This window comes from Marmota marmota, unplaced genomic scaffold, assembly GCF_001458135.2.
Source record: "Marmota marmota marmota unplaced genomic scaffold, marMar, whole genome shotgun sequence".
Classification (NCBI taxonomy): domain Eukaryota; kingdom Metazoa; phylum Chordata; class Mammalia; order Rodentia; family Sciuridae; genus Marmota; species Marmota marmota.
Window position 1 is genome coordinate 6,831,054 of NW_026000240.1, and position 15,233 is coordinate 6,846,286.

Sequence of the window (15,233 nt, forward strand, 5' to 3'; positions counted from 1 at the left end):
AGAGAGAGAGAGAGAGAGAGAGAGAGAGAGAGAGAGAGAGAGAGAGCGAGCGTGCACACACAAGGGTGCCTATATTAATATCAGACAAATAAAACTGAAGTTAAAAAAGATTATGAGAAAATGGACATCACATATTATAGAAAGGCTCAACTGAACAAGAAGATATAACAAAATAGAAGGAAATTCAGTGAAAATATTTATTTACTTAATGAGAGACCATCAAAATTTGTGAAACAAAAACTGGTGAAATTGAAGAGGAAAATAGTTCTAAAATAAGTTGGAGACTTCAATACCCTGCTCACAATAATGGATCAAAAAATTAGAGTAAGAAAGAAAATAGAAGGCTTGAACAATACAATAAATCAACTAGATCTAACAGATTTACGTAACACTCTATCTACCAACAATAGTATACATATTCTTCTCAAGTACACAGGGGCATTTTCAATGATAAATCATACAATAAGTCCTAAATTAAGTCTCACTATATTTAAAGATAGATATCATACAAAGTATCTTCTCTGATCAATGGGATGAATAATCAGAAATCAATAACAGAAGTAAAACTGGAAAATTAAAAAATTGGTAGAAATTAAAGCATTCTTAAACAACTAATGGATCAAAAGAAGAAATCAGAAATGAAATTATTTAGAGATAGATGAAAACAGAAACATATCAAAATACAGTAACAGCAAGGCTGTGGTCTTTCTATTACAAAAGAAAGATCTCAAATGAACAACCCTACATTTTAACTTAACTAGAAAAAGAAAAAGCTAAGCCCAAAGCTACAGAAGGAAGGAAACAATAAACATTAAAGCATAGATGAATAAAATAGAGAATATAAAAATAAAAGAAAAATCAATCAAAATGAAATTTGAGTCTTTGGAAAGACTGATAAAATGGATGAACATTTGGTTAGACTAAGAAAAAAACCTAAAATTAGCAAAATAAGAAATTAAAATGGAGACATTACTACATATTCTACAGAAATTTAAAAATTCTTATGAGAGTACAAAGAAAACAGGTACTCCAACAAACTGATTAACCCAAGAAGGTACAACACTTGTAGAATGAATTCTACAAAACATCATCAAAAGAAATCAGAGAAGATATAAATAAATGAGAACACATTCTGTGTCACTGGGTTAGAGGACTTAATAATAATGTTAAGAATAACCCAATGTGATGAAAAGATTCAATGAAGTCTCTATGGAAAACATCTAAGTGATTTTTTTCTGAGAAAGAGAAAAATTTATCCTAAAATTCACATGGAATTTATGAGACTAAGAATAGTAGCCAAATAAATCTTGAAAAGAAATCTAGAAGTTTCACACTTTATGACTTCAAAACTTACTACAGATCTACAATAAACAAAACACTATGATGTGTTGGGACCTTTTACCTCCCTTGGGACCACAGCCATTATTGGGTGTTGGCTGAGGCGGCTCATGGGTTAGCATTTCTGTATATGTGACCTGGCTGGATTGGCGTTTGTGGGCTTTTGACCTTAGTCTCGCCTAATGGTTTAATCTGAAATCTGCCTAGGCCCCTTAGTGATAGTGATGTAACTGCCCCTTATTGGTTCTTGCTACTATCTCTTCTTACTCCCTCCTATCACTATATAACCTTGTCCCTGACACAATAAAGTTGAGATTATTGCACCTTCACGGTTGACTCATCTCCCAACTCGGTGTGATTCTGGGCCAGACTGGGTGGCGGGCCAGGTCGCGATACTTACTCTCTTGCTCAGCCCCGGAGACACTAGCTGGTCTAGTGCACTTCACTACCTCTGTCGGAGGGCGGTTCCGACAGCTGGTGCCTCAGAGACCACAGACAGGCTGATCCTGCCTGTCTCCCACGGACCCTTGTCGCAGGGAGCGACAATGATGCTGGCATGAAGTTTGAAATATAGTCCAATGAAATATAACAGAACTCTCAGAAATAAACCTTTACATTTATGGTCAAATGAATTTTGACAAGATTGTTAAGATCATTGAATAAAGACATTTTTTCCATCACACAGTGCTTGTTAAAACTAGATATCCTCATTCAAAAGAAAGAATTTTTAAATTAACTCAAAATGTATTAGGGACTTAAATTCTTAGAAGACAGTAAAAAGGGAAGAATTCTTCATGATACTGGATTTGGTGATGATTTCTTGCATATGATACCAAAAGGCATAGGCAAGAAGTTAGGGAAAAAAAAAGAGAGAGACAAATGGATTTCATGAACATTTAGAAAATTCATGCATCAGAATATGCTATTAGTGAATATGCTATAGTGATGCTATTAGTGATATAATGGGAGAAATTATTCATTAATCACTTAACTGATAAAGGATGCATATCTAGAATATATAGAGAACTCATAAAACTCAACAGCAAAAAGACAACCTAACTTAAAAATGGGCAAAGAATTTGAGAAAATATTTCTTAAAGAAGACATGCAAATGACCAAGAAGAATTTGAAAGGATGTTCAACATCATTAATTATAAGGGAAATGCAAACCAAAACTATAAGAAACCACACTGCACCCATTAGGATGGCTACTATCCTCTAAAAACCAGAATAACAAGTATTGGCAAGGCTATATAGAGAAATTACATCCCTGTGCACTGTTGATTAATTTCATTTATAGTCTCCTATTTTGTATATAACTGACCATAATAATAATGTTATATGCTAAGTTATATGTATTCAGGGAATGAATTCTTTTAATTCTTTTAATTAATGAATTCTTTTAATTTAAATTCTTTTAAAATTAAAAATTCTGTCTATTAGAAATGAGAAACATTTATATTTTTATTAAAACTGAGCACATAAGATAGTTTTTCATTACATGTAAAAATGCTGATTATAATTTCCTATGAATCTGAAAATTTCTTCATAAAATGCTAAATATGTATGTTATCTGACATACGTTGTTTTTACTATTATTACTATTATTGTATTGCTAGTTTTATACAGTTATTCCAGTTCAGAAGTATTGCAATAAAGCAGTTAATATAACTTCCAAAGCTGTTCAAATGTCATTTTGTCTTCAGGGAGCAGCTCATAAGCTTAGTGCTAATATCTTCATATACATGAATCATATATTATTTTAGGCTTGACATTTCTAATTGCTCACTGATTATTTAAAATGGATGTCCATCTAGCAACTTAAACTCATTTTTTTCCCTTATTCTCCATGAGTTATTCTCAACACTCTGTAGCCATCCTTGATTCTTCTTACTTCCTTCTTATGTCTCATCAGTCCTTTCCTCCAAGTGCTCCCAATCCTATTAGCTGTAAAGTCTTCTATAATAAATCCTTCTCTCCTCCTTTTCATTTTCATTGTTGTTATCCTAATTCAGGTCCTTATCTGGCCCATTGAAATGCCTTCCTAAATGTCTTCCTTCTTCTCTAGTGAGTTACAGACTATTAGAAAATCATCTTACTAAAGAATGTTACAAGTAACCTATGGTATATTGTATGCCAAGGTTTTACACAGGAAAAGTTCACATAGACAGACTTATATTTTTTTTCATAAGCCTTCTGACATTTTTTTCCTATAAATCTGTGAAAAAAGAGTTTGAAAATTGAAACATTGGGAGTCAGGGGAAGGATTGGGAAGGTAAGAACAAGATGCTCTAAGGTGCTTGAGACAACAAGTAAATACTGTATATTTAGAAAAGCTGGAAGAAAGGATTTGAGAATTTTACCACAAAGAAATGATGAATGTTTGAGGAGATAAATATGTTTAGCTTGACTTAAACATTAATATAATGCATACATGTTATTGAACATTATATGGCATATGATTAACCTGTACAACTTTTATGCTTTTGTATATCAGATAAAAATAAAAAATTAGGGCTGGGGTTGTGGCTCAGTGGTAGAGCGCTTGCCTCGCATGTGTGAGACACTGGGTTCCATCCTCAGCACCACATAAAAATAAATAAGTAAAATAAAGGTATTGTGTCCATCTACAACTTGAAAAATATTTATAAAAAATAAAAAATTACAGTGAAAATAAAACACTGACAACATTCTTAGAAATGCAATAAAACTTATTGTGAGTGCTTTCAAGTGAAAAAAATTCCCTTCATTATAGTATAAGGGAGAGATTTGGAGACTTTGAGAAATAGACAGTTATACTGGAAATGTTTATAAAAAACAGCATGTCTGCTTGACTAACACAACTAGAATTATAAGCCCTCTGCTGTGTCTGATAAGTATAAGAGTGGGCTAGCAATATTGTTTCTTTTTTTCTTTTTTAGTATTCTAGATAAGAAATTATGATTTGTGGAAATTATATGAACAACTATAATGAATGCATATTTTTTCTAAAGAAAAGTTTATCGGAGATTGAAGGAAGATGGCGGCGGGTAGGAAGGGAGTACCACTGTGACCTGTGCCTCTGTGCCAGTAGTGAGTGAATTCAGAACGACCGGATGCTGTCTTGTTAGGAATAATCAGTGAAGTTGGTCTACAATGAAACCTAAGGCAAGAGTTTGAGCATCTGAGGTGCAGGGACGTGGCTCAGACACGAGTAAACCCGAGCCACCCCATGCGTGGGGGTACTGGCTAGCTGAACAGCAACCTGCTGCAGTTGGCAGCGATTGAGTGCTGTGGAAACCTGCCAGCCAGCATAAAGAAACGGAACTTTGGATCCTGTGAAGATCTGCCAACCGTGCCTCAACAGGGCATCAGATCGAGATCTGAAGTTGGGATGTAGGAGAGAAACGGCCCAGATCCACCCTCCTCACCGGACACTGGGTGCAGAAACTGGTGGCCACCATATTGGAGAACGGACGCCATCAGCGTTTGAAAGATGGGATCGCACTGCAGCGAATTTGGCTACAGAACAGGTGTGTGACCCCCAGCCCCTCCCCCTCTATACAGCTGGGATAACTCAAAGAATCTCTCCCCATCTGTCCGTGGGAGTGAATATCAGAGCAAGGGAAACTGAAAAGGCACCTGACCTCCAACTAATGCTCCCACTAGCAGTGAAACCCGAAATCTTTCTCTCCAGCTCTTGGGGTACATGGCTATCAGAGGGAATCAAACAGAATAGGCTGCCGGTTTCCAACTCCCACACTCCACAGCCATGAGGACTGGGTGAATAACAAAGAGAGCACCTAATTGTTCAAGAGGGCAGGGCATCCATGAAACTGCATGCCCAGAGTGTAGCTAGAACTGTGGAGAAGTGCCCCAGAAGTGGGGCCTGGCGGGCAGGAGAAGAAAGGGGGCTAGAGTCCAGGAGCAACCCTAAGCGACAGGGATTAGAGAGACACCTGGCTGGGGACAGAGCGCTGCCTCACACGGATTGCTTCCTACATTCTGAGGGCAGAGACAGCCCAGAAAGCACAGGTCCACCTACTGGAAGAGAAGAAAATAGAACTCTAAGAGGGCATTTTTTTTCCTCTCTCTATTTCTTGATTTCTTCCTTTCCTTTCCCCTATCTTTCCTCCCAAGCATTACTACTTCTATTACGTGTAATTTACTAAATGCAAATAGGTGAATGTTTTGAGGCTCTCTATAGTGCTCCTAAGTACTTAGCTACCCCCAAATTCTCCGGTCTATTCCTAAATTCTCCTGTCTACTCTCCTGTTAATATCCCCCTTCATTAGTATCATCCAAAGTAGCTAAGATATACTAACCCCCATACCATCACATCTTTCGACCTAAACATAAAGTCCTAAGACCAAACCTCAGTTCTCTATATGCCATCAGAATCTGTATGCCTTTTATGAAACTAATGAATCAACTTTAAATTACAATTAAACCCAACATCTCTAGACATTGTCTCCCATCACAAAGGAGAGATCTCGGAGCTATACAAAACCAAAACAAATGTATAGGAGAAAATAGTAACACAGCAGTCACACAGAGCTGGAAAGAAATGTGAGCATCATGAAAAAACAAGGAAGAAAAGGAACAAAAACAATGCAGGACAGCTTAAATTTACAGGAGATGCTAGACACAGCAAAGAGATGGTCAGATAAAGATTTCAAGACATACATGATTCACTTGGTATGGAGTCTTAAAGAGGATATTAGACAGCAAATGCAAAGAATGAAAGATCACTTAGACAATGAATTACATAAACAAATCCAAGAAGCAAAAGAACAACTCTACAGTGAGATAGAGGTTATTAAAAAAACCAAACAGAAATCCTGGAAATGAAGGAAACTATAAACCAAATTAAAAACTCAAATGAGAGTATCACCAGTAGAGTAGACCAAGTAGAAGTCAGAACATCAGACAACAAAGACAAAATATATCATCTCGAAAAGAGTCTAGTCAATTCAGAAAGGCTGGTAAGAAACCATGAGCAAAACATCCAAGAGATATGGGATATCATAAAAAAACAAATTTAAAAATTTGTTCCCAGGATGTAGGCTCCCTATTTACCTTTCTTATTGTTTCTCTTGCTGAGAAAAAAAAAACTTTTTAGTTTAAGTAAGTCCCATTTGTTGATTCTTGTTATTAACTCTTGTGCTATGGGTGTCCTATTAAGGAATTTGGAGCCTGACCCCACAATATGTAGATCGGAGCCAACTTTTTCTTCTATCAGACACAAGAGTCTCTGATTTGATATCAAGCTCCTTGATCCATTTTGAGTTAACTTTTGTGCATGGCAAGAGAAGGGGATTCATTTTCATTTCATTGCATATGGATTTCCAGTTTTCCCAGCACCATTTGTTGAAGATGCTATCCTTCCTCCATTGCATGCTTTTAGCCCCTTTATCGGATATAAGATAGTTGTAACTTTGTGGATTGGTCTCTGTGTCCTCTATTCTGTACCATTGGTCCACCCGCCTATTTTGGTACCAGTGCCATGCTGTTTTTGTTACTATTGCTCTGCAGTATAGTTTTAAATCTGGTATTGCTATACCGCCTGATTCACACTTCCTGCTTAGAGTTGCTTTTGCTATTCTGGGTCAAATTCCTAGGAACAAATTTTTACTCCTCACACTTCAGATAGAGCCCTAATATCCAGAGTATACAAAGAACTCAAAAAATTAAACAATAAGATAACAAATAACCCAATCAACAAATGGGCCAAGTACCTGAACAGACTCTTCTCAGAGGAGGACATACAATCAATCAACAAGTACATGAAAAAATGCTCACCATCTCTAGCAGTCAGAGAAATGCAAATCAAAACCACCCTAAGATACCATCTCACTCCAGTAAGATTGGCAGCCATTATGAAGTCAAACAACAAGTGCTGGCGAGGATGTGGGGAAAAGGGTACACTTGTACATTGCTGGTGGGACTGCAAATTGGTGCAGCCAATTTGGAAAGCAGTATGAAGATTCCTTGGAAAGCTGGGAATGAAACCCCCATTTGACCCAGCTATTCCCCTTCTTGGACTATTCCCTAAAGACCTTAAAAGAGCATACTATAGGGATACTGCTACAACGATGTTCATAGCAGCATAATTCACAATAGCTAGACTGTGGAATCAACCTAGATGCCCTTCAATAGATGAATGGATAAAAAAATGTGGCATTTATACACAATGGAGTGCTACTCAGCACTAAAAAATGACAAAATCATGGCATTTGCAGGGAAATGAATGGCACTAGAGCAGATTATGCTAAGTGAAGCTAGCCAATCCCTAAAAAACAAATGCCAAATGTCATCTTTGATATAAGGAGAACAATTAAGAACAGAGCCGGGAGGAAGAGCATGAGAAGAAGATCACCATTAAACAGGGACAAGAGGGGGGAGGGAAAGGGAGAGAGAAGGGAAATTGCATGGTAAAGGAAGGAGACCCTCATTGTTATACAAAATTACATATAAGAGGAAGTGAGGGGAAAGGGAAAAAAACAAGAGAGAGAAATGAATTACAGTAGATGAGGTAGAGAGAGAAGATGGGAAGGGAGGGGAGGGGAGGGGTAGAGGATAGGAAAGGCAGTAAAATACAACATACACTAGTATGGCAGTATGTAAAACAGTGGATGTGTAACCAATGTGAATCTGCAATTTGTATACGGGGTAAAAATGGGAGTTCATAATCCAGGTGAATCAAATGTAATGAAATATGATATGTCAAGAGCTTTGTAAAGTTTTGAACAACTAATAAAAAAAATTAAAAAAAACCAAAACAAATTTAAAAGTCATTGGTATAGAGGAAGGTATAGAGGTCCAAACCAAAGAAATGAGCAATCTGTTAAATAAAATAATTTTAGAAAACTTTCCAGACATGAAAAATGAAATGGATGTCCAAAACCTAGAAGCCTACAGGACGCCGAATGTTCAAAACCACAAGAGACCCACACCAAGACACATTATTATGAAGATATCCAACATTCAGAACAAGCAGAGAGTATTAAAAGCTACAAGAGAAAGGAGGCATATTACATTTAGGGGTAAACCAATTAGGTTAACGGCTGATTTTTCATCACAGACGCTGAAAGCGAGAAGATCCTGAAACAACATATTTCAAATGCTGAAAGATAATGGGTGCCAACCAAGAATATTGTATCCAGCAAAATTAAGCTTCAGGTTTGACAACGAAATAAAAACCTTCCATGATAAACAAAAGTTAAAAGAATTTGCAGCCAGAAAACCACCACTGCAAAGCATTTTGGGCAAAACACTACACGAAGAGGAAAAGAAAAACTACAACCAAATCAACAGTGGGAAGTAGCTCAGTAAAGGAAAAAACTAGTCAAAGAGGAAAAACAAACCAAATTAAAAAACAAAAATAAACAAACATGACTGAAAGTACAAACCATATATCAATAGTAACTCTAAATGTTAATGGCTTAAACAACCAATTAAGTGATATAGGCTAGTAACCTGGATTAAAAAAAATAAAAAAAACAGATCCAACAATATGCTGTCTTCAGGAGACTCATCTGATAGGAACAGAGATACACAGGCTGAAGGTGAAAGGTTTGGAAAAATCATATCACTCACATGGATCATATCACTCAAGCAGGGTGGTATGGCCATACTCATATCAAATAAAATTGACTTCTAGCCTAAGTTAATCAAAAGGGATAAAGAAGGACACTATATACTGTTAAAGGGAACCGTTCACCAACAAGACATAACAATCATCAATATATGTGCCCCAAACAATGGTGCTGCTATGTTCATAAAACAAACTCTCCTCAAGTTCAAGAGACAAATAGACTACAACACAATAATTATGGGTGACTTTAACACACCTCTCTCACCACTGGACAGATCTTCCAAGCAAAAGTTGAATAAAGAAACTATATGCTGTTATGTATGACTAAAAAAAATAAAAATAAATCATATGGTAAAAATAAAGAAACTATAAAACTCAATAACACAATTAATAACCTAGACTTAACTGACATATATAGAATATATCAACCTCATCAAGAGGATATACTTTTTTCTCAGCAGCACATGGATTCTTCTCAAAAATAGACCATATATTATGCCATAGGGCAACTCTTAGCAATTATAAAGGAGTAGAGATAATACCATGCATCTTATACAATCATAATGGAATGAAATTGGAAATCAATGATAAAAGAAGGAAGAAAAACTCCTACATCACTTGGAGAATGAACAATATGTTACTGAATGAACAATGGATTACAGAAGACATCAAGGAGGAAATTAAAAAATTCTTAGAGATAAATGAAAACACAGACACAACATATCAGAATCTATAGGACACTATGAAAGCAGTATTAAGAGGAAAATTCATTGCTTGGAGTTCATTCCTCAAAAAAAGAAAAAACCAACAAATAAATGATCTCACACTTCATCTCAAAGCCCTAGAAAAAGAAGAGCAAAACAACAGCAAATGCAGTAGAAGGCAAGAACTAATTAAAATCAGAGCTGAAATCAATGAAATTGAAATAAAAGAAACAATTGAAAAAATTGACAAAACTAAAAGTTGGTTCTTTGAAAAAATAAATAAGATCTACAGACCCTTAGCCTTGCTAACGAAGAGAAGAATAGAGAAAACTCAAATTAATAGCTTACGGGATGAAAAAGGCAACATCACAATGGACACTACAGAAATACAGAAGATAATTAGAAATTATTTTGAAACCTTATACTCCAATAAAATAGAAGATAATGAAGGCATCGATAAATTTCTTAAGTCATATGATCTGCCCAGATTGAGTCAGGAGGATATACACAACTTAAACAGACCAATATCAATGGAGAAAATAGAAGAAGCCATCAAAAGACTACCAACCAAGAAAAACCCAGGACTGGATGGATATACAGCAGAGTTTTACAAAACCTTTAAAAAGAACTAATACCAATACTTTTCAAGCTATTTCAGGAAATAGAAAAAGAGGAAGTACTTCTAAATTCATTCTACGAGGCCAACATCACCCTGATTGCTAAACCAGACAAAGACACTTCAAATAAAGAAAACTACAGACCAATATCTCTAATGAATATAGATGCAAAAATCCTCAATAAAATTCTGGCAAATCGGATACAAAAACAATCAAAAAGATCGTGTACCATGATCAAGTAGAATTCATCCCTGGGATGCAAGGCTGGTTCAATATACGGAAATCAATAAATGTAATTCACCACATCAATAGACTTAAATATAAGAACCATATGATCATCTGGATAGATGCAGAAAAAGCATTAGACAAAATACAGCATCCCTTTATGTTCAAAACTCTAGAAAAAGTAGGGATAACAGGAACTTACCTCAACATTGTAAAAGCTATCTATGCTAAGCCTCAGGCTAGCATCATTCTAAACAGAGAAAAATTGAAGGCATTCCCTCTAAAATCTGGAACAAGGCAGGGATGCCCTCTCTCACCACTTCTATTCCACATAGTTCTCGAAACACTGGCCAGAGCAATTAGATGAAAAAAATTAAAGGCATAAAGATAGGAAAAGAAGAACTTAAATTGGCACTAATGATCCTATACCTTGCAGACTTCAAAGGTTCTACCAAGAAACTTCTAGAACTAGTAAATGAGTTCAGCAAAGTGGCAGGATATAAAATTAACACGCATAAATCAAAGGCATTTCTGTATATCAGTGACAAATCCTCTGAAACGGAAATGAGGACAACTACTCCATTCACAATATCCTCAAAAACAAAAACAAACAAACAAAAAAAAAACCCTTGGGAATCAACCTAACATAGAGGTGAAAGATCTATACAATGAAAACTACAGAACCCTAAAGAGAGAAATAGAAGAGGACCTTAGAAGATGGAAAGATATACCTTGTTCATGGATAGGCAGAATTAATATCATTAAAATGGCGATATTACCAAAAGTTCTCTGTAGGTTTAATGCAATGCCAATCAAAATCCCAACAGCATTCCTCGCAGAAATATAAAAAGCAATCATGAAATTCATCTGGAAAAATAAGAGACCCAGAATAGCTAAAGCAATTCTAAGCAGCAAGAGTGAAACAGGTGGTATAGTGATACCAGATTTTAAACTATACTACAGAGCAATAGTAACAAAATCAGCATGGTACTGGTACCAAAACAGGCAGGTAGACCAATGGTACAGAATAGAGGATACAGAGACCAATCCACAAAATTACAACTACCTTATATTAGACAAAGGTGCTAAAAGCATGCAATGGAGAAAGGATAGCATCTTCAACAAATGGTGCTGGGAGAACTGGAAATCCATATGCAACAAAATGAAACTGAATCCCTTTCTCTCGGCATGCACAAAAGTTAACTCAAAATGGATCAAGGAGCTAGGAATCAAACCACAGACTCTGCGTCTAATAGAAGAAAAAGTTGGCCCTAATCTCCATCTCGTGGGGTCGGGCTCCAAATTCCTTAATAGGACACCTATAGCACAAGAGTTAAAATCAAGAATCAACAAATGGTACGAATTCAATCTAAAAAGTTTTTTCTCAGCAAGAGAAATAATATGTGAGGTAAATAGGGAGTCAACATCCTGGGAACAAATTTTTACTCCTCACACTTCAGATAGAGCTCTGATCTCTAGAGTATACAAAGAACTCAAAAAGTTAAACAACAACAACAAAAAACAAATAACCCAATCAACAAATGGGCCAAGGACCTGAACAGACACTTCTCAGAGGAGGATATACAATCAATCAACAAATACACTAAAAAATGCTCACCATCTCTAGCAATCAGAGAAATGCAAATTAAAACTACTCTAAGATATCATCTCACTGCAGTAAGAATGGCAGCCATTATGAAGTCAAACAATAACAAGTGCTGGCAAGGATATTGGGAAAAATGTACACTTGTACATTGCTGGTAGGACTGCAAATTGGTGCAGCCAATTTTGAAAGCAGAATGGAGATTCCTTGGAAAGCTGGGAATGAAACCCCCATTTGACCCAGCTATTCCCCTTCTTGGACTATACCCAAAAGACCTAAAAAGAGCATACTACAGGGACACAGCCACATCAATGTTTATAGCAGCACAATTCACAATAGCTAGACTGTGGAACCAACCTAGATGCCCTTCAATAGATGAATGGATAAAAAATGTGGCATTTATACACAATGGAATATTATGCAGCACTAAAAAATAATAAGAGCATGGCATTTTCAGGGAAATGGATGACATTAGAGCAGATTTTGCTAAGTGAAGTTAGCCAATTTCTAAAAAACAAATGCCAAATGTCTTCTCTGATATAAGGGGGGGTGACTCAAGATAGAGCAGGGAGGAAGAGCATGAGAAGAAGATTACCACTAAATAGGGAAGAAAGGTGGGAGGGAATGGGAGGGAGAAGGGGAATTGCACGGAAGATGGAAGGAGACCCTCATCGTTATACAAAATACATGTATGATGATGTGAGGGGGAAGGAAGAAAAAAAAAAGAGAAATGTGTCAGAGTAGATTGGGTAGAGAGAGGTGAGGGGAGGGGAGGGGGGGATAGGAAGGGTAGCAGAATAAAATAGACATTAGTATTGCTATATGTATATACATGGCCATATAACCAATGTGATCCTGAATCTGTACATGTGGAAAAATGAGAATTCATACCCCATTTGAATCAAATGTATGATATGTCAAGATCATTGCACTGTCATGAGCATCTAATAAAAAAAAGAAAAGTTTATCATTCTCTAAGTGGCTTTCTTTTAACATCTTTACAGTACATGCTACATAAAATGGTAGAGAAATGTAATACTGCAAGCTCTGTAATCATATAGACTTGATTTAAATTCAAGTTTTGCTAGTAGTTATGTGAGCTTAGGCAAGTTTGAGTTTTTTGTGCCATTAATTTATCAAATTTTAAAGTGGGAATAATATCATAGACTTTATCTTAGATAATATGTAAAAATCCTGTGACATAGTGTCTGACACATAAAAAAAGGTCAACAAATGGAATTATAAAATTGGTTCTTTTGACATTAATTATATATGTAAAATACTAATATCATAATGAATCCATTAATATTAATACTGAACTAAGGAGAATAATATGTTACTGATTTGCATTTAAAAATGCTATGGTTATTTCACTTAATCAAATTCTTATAAGATTATAGTTACATCTTGGTATCCTTGACAGGTTGGTTCTTAGATCCCCATAGATCACAAAATGCTTGGATGCTTAAGTTCCTTCCATATAATGGTGTGAATTTGCATGTAATCTCTGTACATTCTTCTAAACACTTTAAAACATCTCTTTTACTCTATTGGTATACTGTATTCTTTAGGGAATAATGATAAGAAAATCTGTACATTCAGTACAGACAGGATTAAAACATTTTTTTGAACTGTTGTTGGCTGATCCATGGATATGTAACTCATATATGGAGAGTCAACTGTATTTATAATTTGATTTTAGATGACATCAACTATATGAGTTGTAATAGTTATTTCATTTAGATACAATAAGATGGAATATTCTACATGAAGTTTGGAGACAATGTTCTGTGACCAATATTAATGTTAATTAATATTAATACTGAACTAAGGAGAATAATATATTACTGATTTGCATTTAAAAATCAATGCATTAAAAACCAATGTCCTATGGTTCAAATATTAACTTTATGATTTACTAAAATCATAGCCTCAGTTTCTTCTCTGGGGAAAAAAGAAGATTTGGAATAATGATAACAATCTTAAAGAGTTGTTGTGAAAATAAAATAATGTGAAAGTTTTTTAACCTCTGAGGAATAACACAAAGATGAATTACTGTATTTTTGTTATTTTAACCAAATTAGTAGGGTTTAATGCTATGTCTTTTAGTCAGAGTAAAGGAAATGAAAATAAGGTAATTAAATGAAATTTCAACAAACAAAAACTCATATTCGAACAAGCAGACAAAATTTCTGGAAGAAAAATTTATGAAGACCTATTTAATAAAATTAATAGTTTATTTCAGAGTGAGACAATGCTTAAGCCTGTAACCAGCACAAAAAATAAAAATGAAACAGATTTTCTGTACTTTTCATAAAAAATAGGCAAATTTCCATTCCCATATATACCAACCTTTTTTTTGTTAAATAACATTCTAAATAATATAATATACATAATAGAAAAAATAACCCCAGAAAACTATGTACATTTACATTATTACAATCTTAAGAGGTCTACATGGGTGACAATTGAATGTTTTAAAAATATTTTCATGATAAAAAGAAAAGAAAACATTACATATTTTATTGTGTAATGATTTATAAAACAATTTTATAAAATGATTATTAACAAACAAAATGTTGAATGCTGCCAACAGAACTGTATGGTGATTTTTAAGAAAGCCTTTTTGGAAAGCTATTAAATACTTCCATGTAGTTGACTTGCATTATTTATGGATTGGTTGGTAAAATGTTCAGCCAAATGAATGTAACAAAACTTAAAATTGTTGGCTTTTGCCTACCGTACCAAGATCAGCTTTAAGATCTGTTGGCAGACTTAACTTTCTTGATCCTTTAACTGAAACAACAGAAAAAGGAAAAAGGCAGTTGTTAATTATATAAAATTAAAGAGGAATGTGGGGATAGTATGTTTATTGTATAATTATTAATATTTTGATGAACATTACACTAAGTGAACATGCACGGAAGCAAATATTGTTCCAATATTAGTTGGATTGCCATTCAGCAGTAAAATTTTAATATGCAACAGAAACATGAGAAAAGCAATTTTCTTACAGTAAATAGTGAATATCTATATATTTTCTCTCACATGTGGTGTGAGATGTAATTTCATATATAATTTTAGACATATCTAATAGGTAAAGAGATATTGCAACAAATGAATAAGATTATATCACAAATGATGATGAAGAGAGTGAAAACTGATGTGCA

The 15,233-nt window shown here is 34.9% G+C and overlaps 1 protein-coding gene across 9 annotated transcripts in view; it reads right to left on the bottom strand.

Annotated features, from left to right (window-relative positions):
* The window catches only part of Stxbp5l (syntaxin binding protein 5L), a 347,451-nt gene that overhangs the window by 43,460 nt on the left and 288,758 nt on the right, over positions 1-15,233 (bottom strand). For 6 of the 9 annotated variants that reach the window (XM_048794363.1, XM_048794362.1, XM_048794366.1 and 3 more), the window contains one exon: positions 14,809-14,859. The exons of the other annotated variants lie outside the window; for them this stretch is intronic. In XM_048794363.1, coding sequence (XP_048650320.1) covers positions 14,809-14,859 — 51 coding nt within the window. The remainder of the gene's footprint in view (positions 1-14,808; positions 14,860-15,233) is intronic. 9 annotated transcript variants of the gene reach the window in all.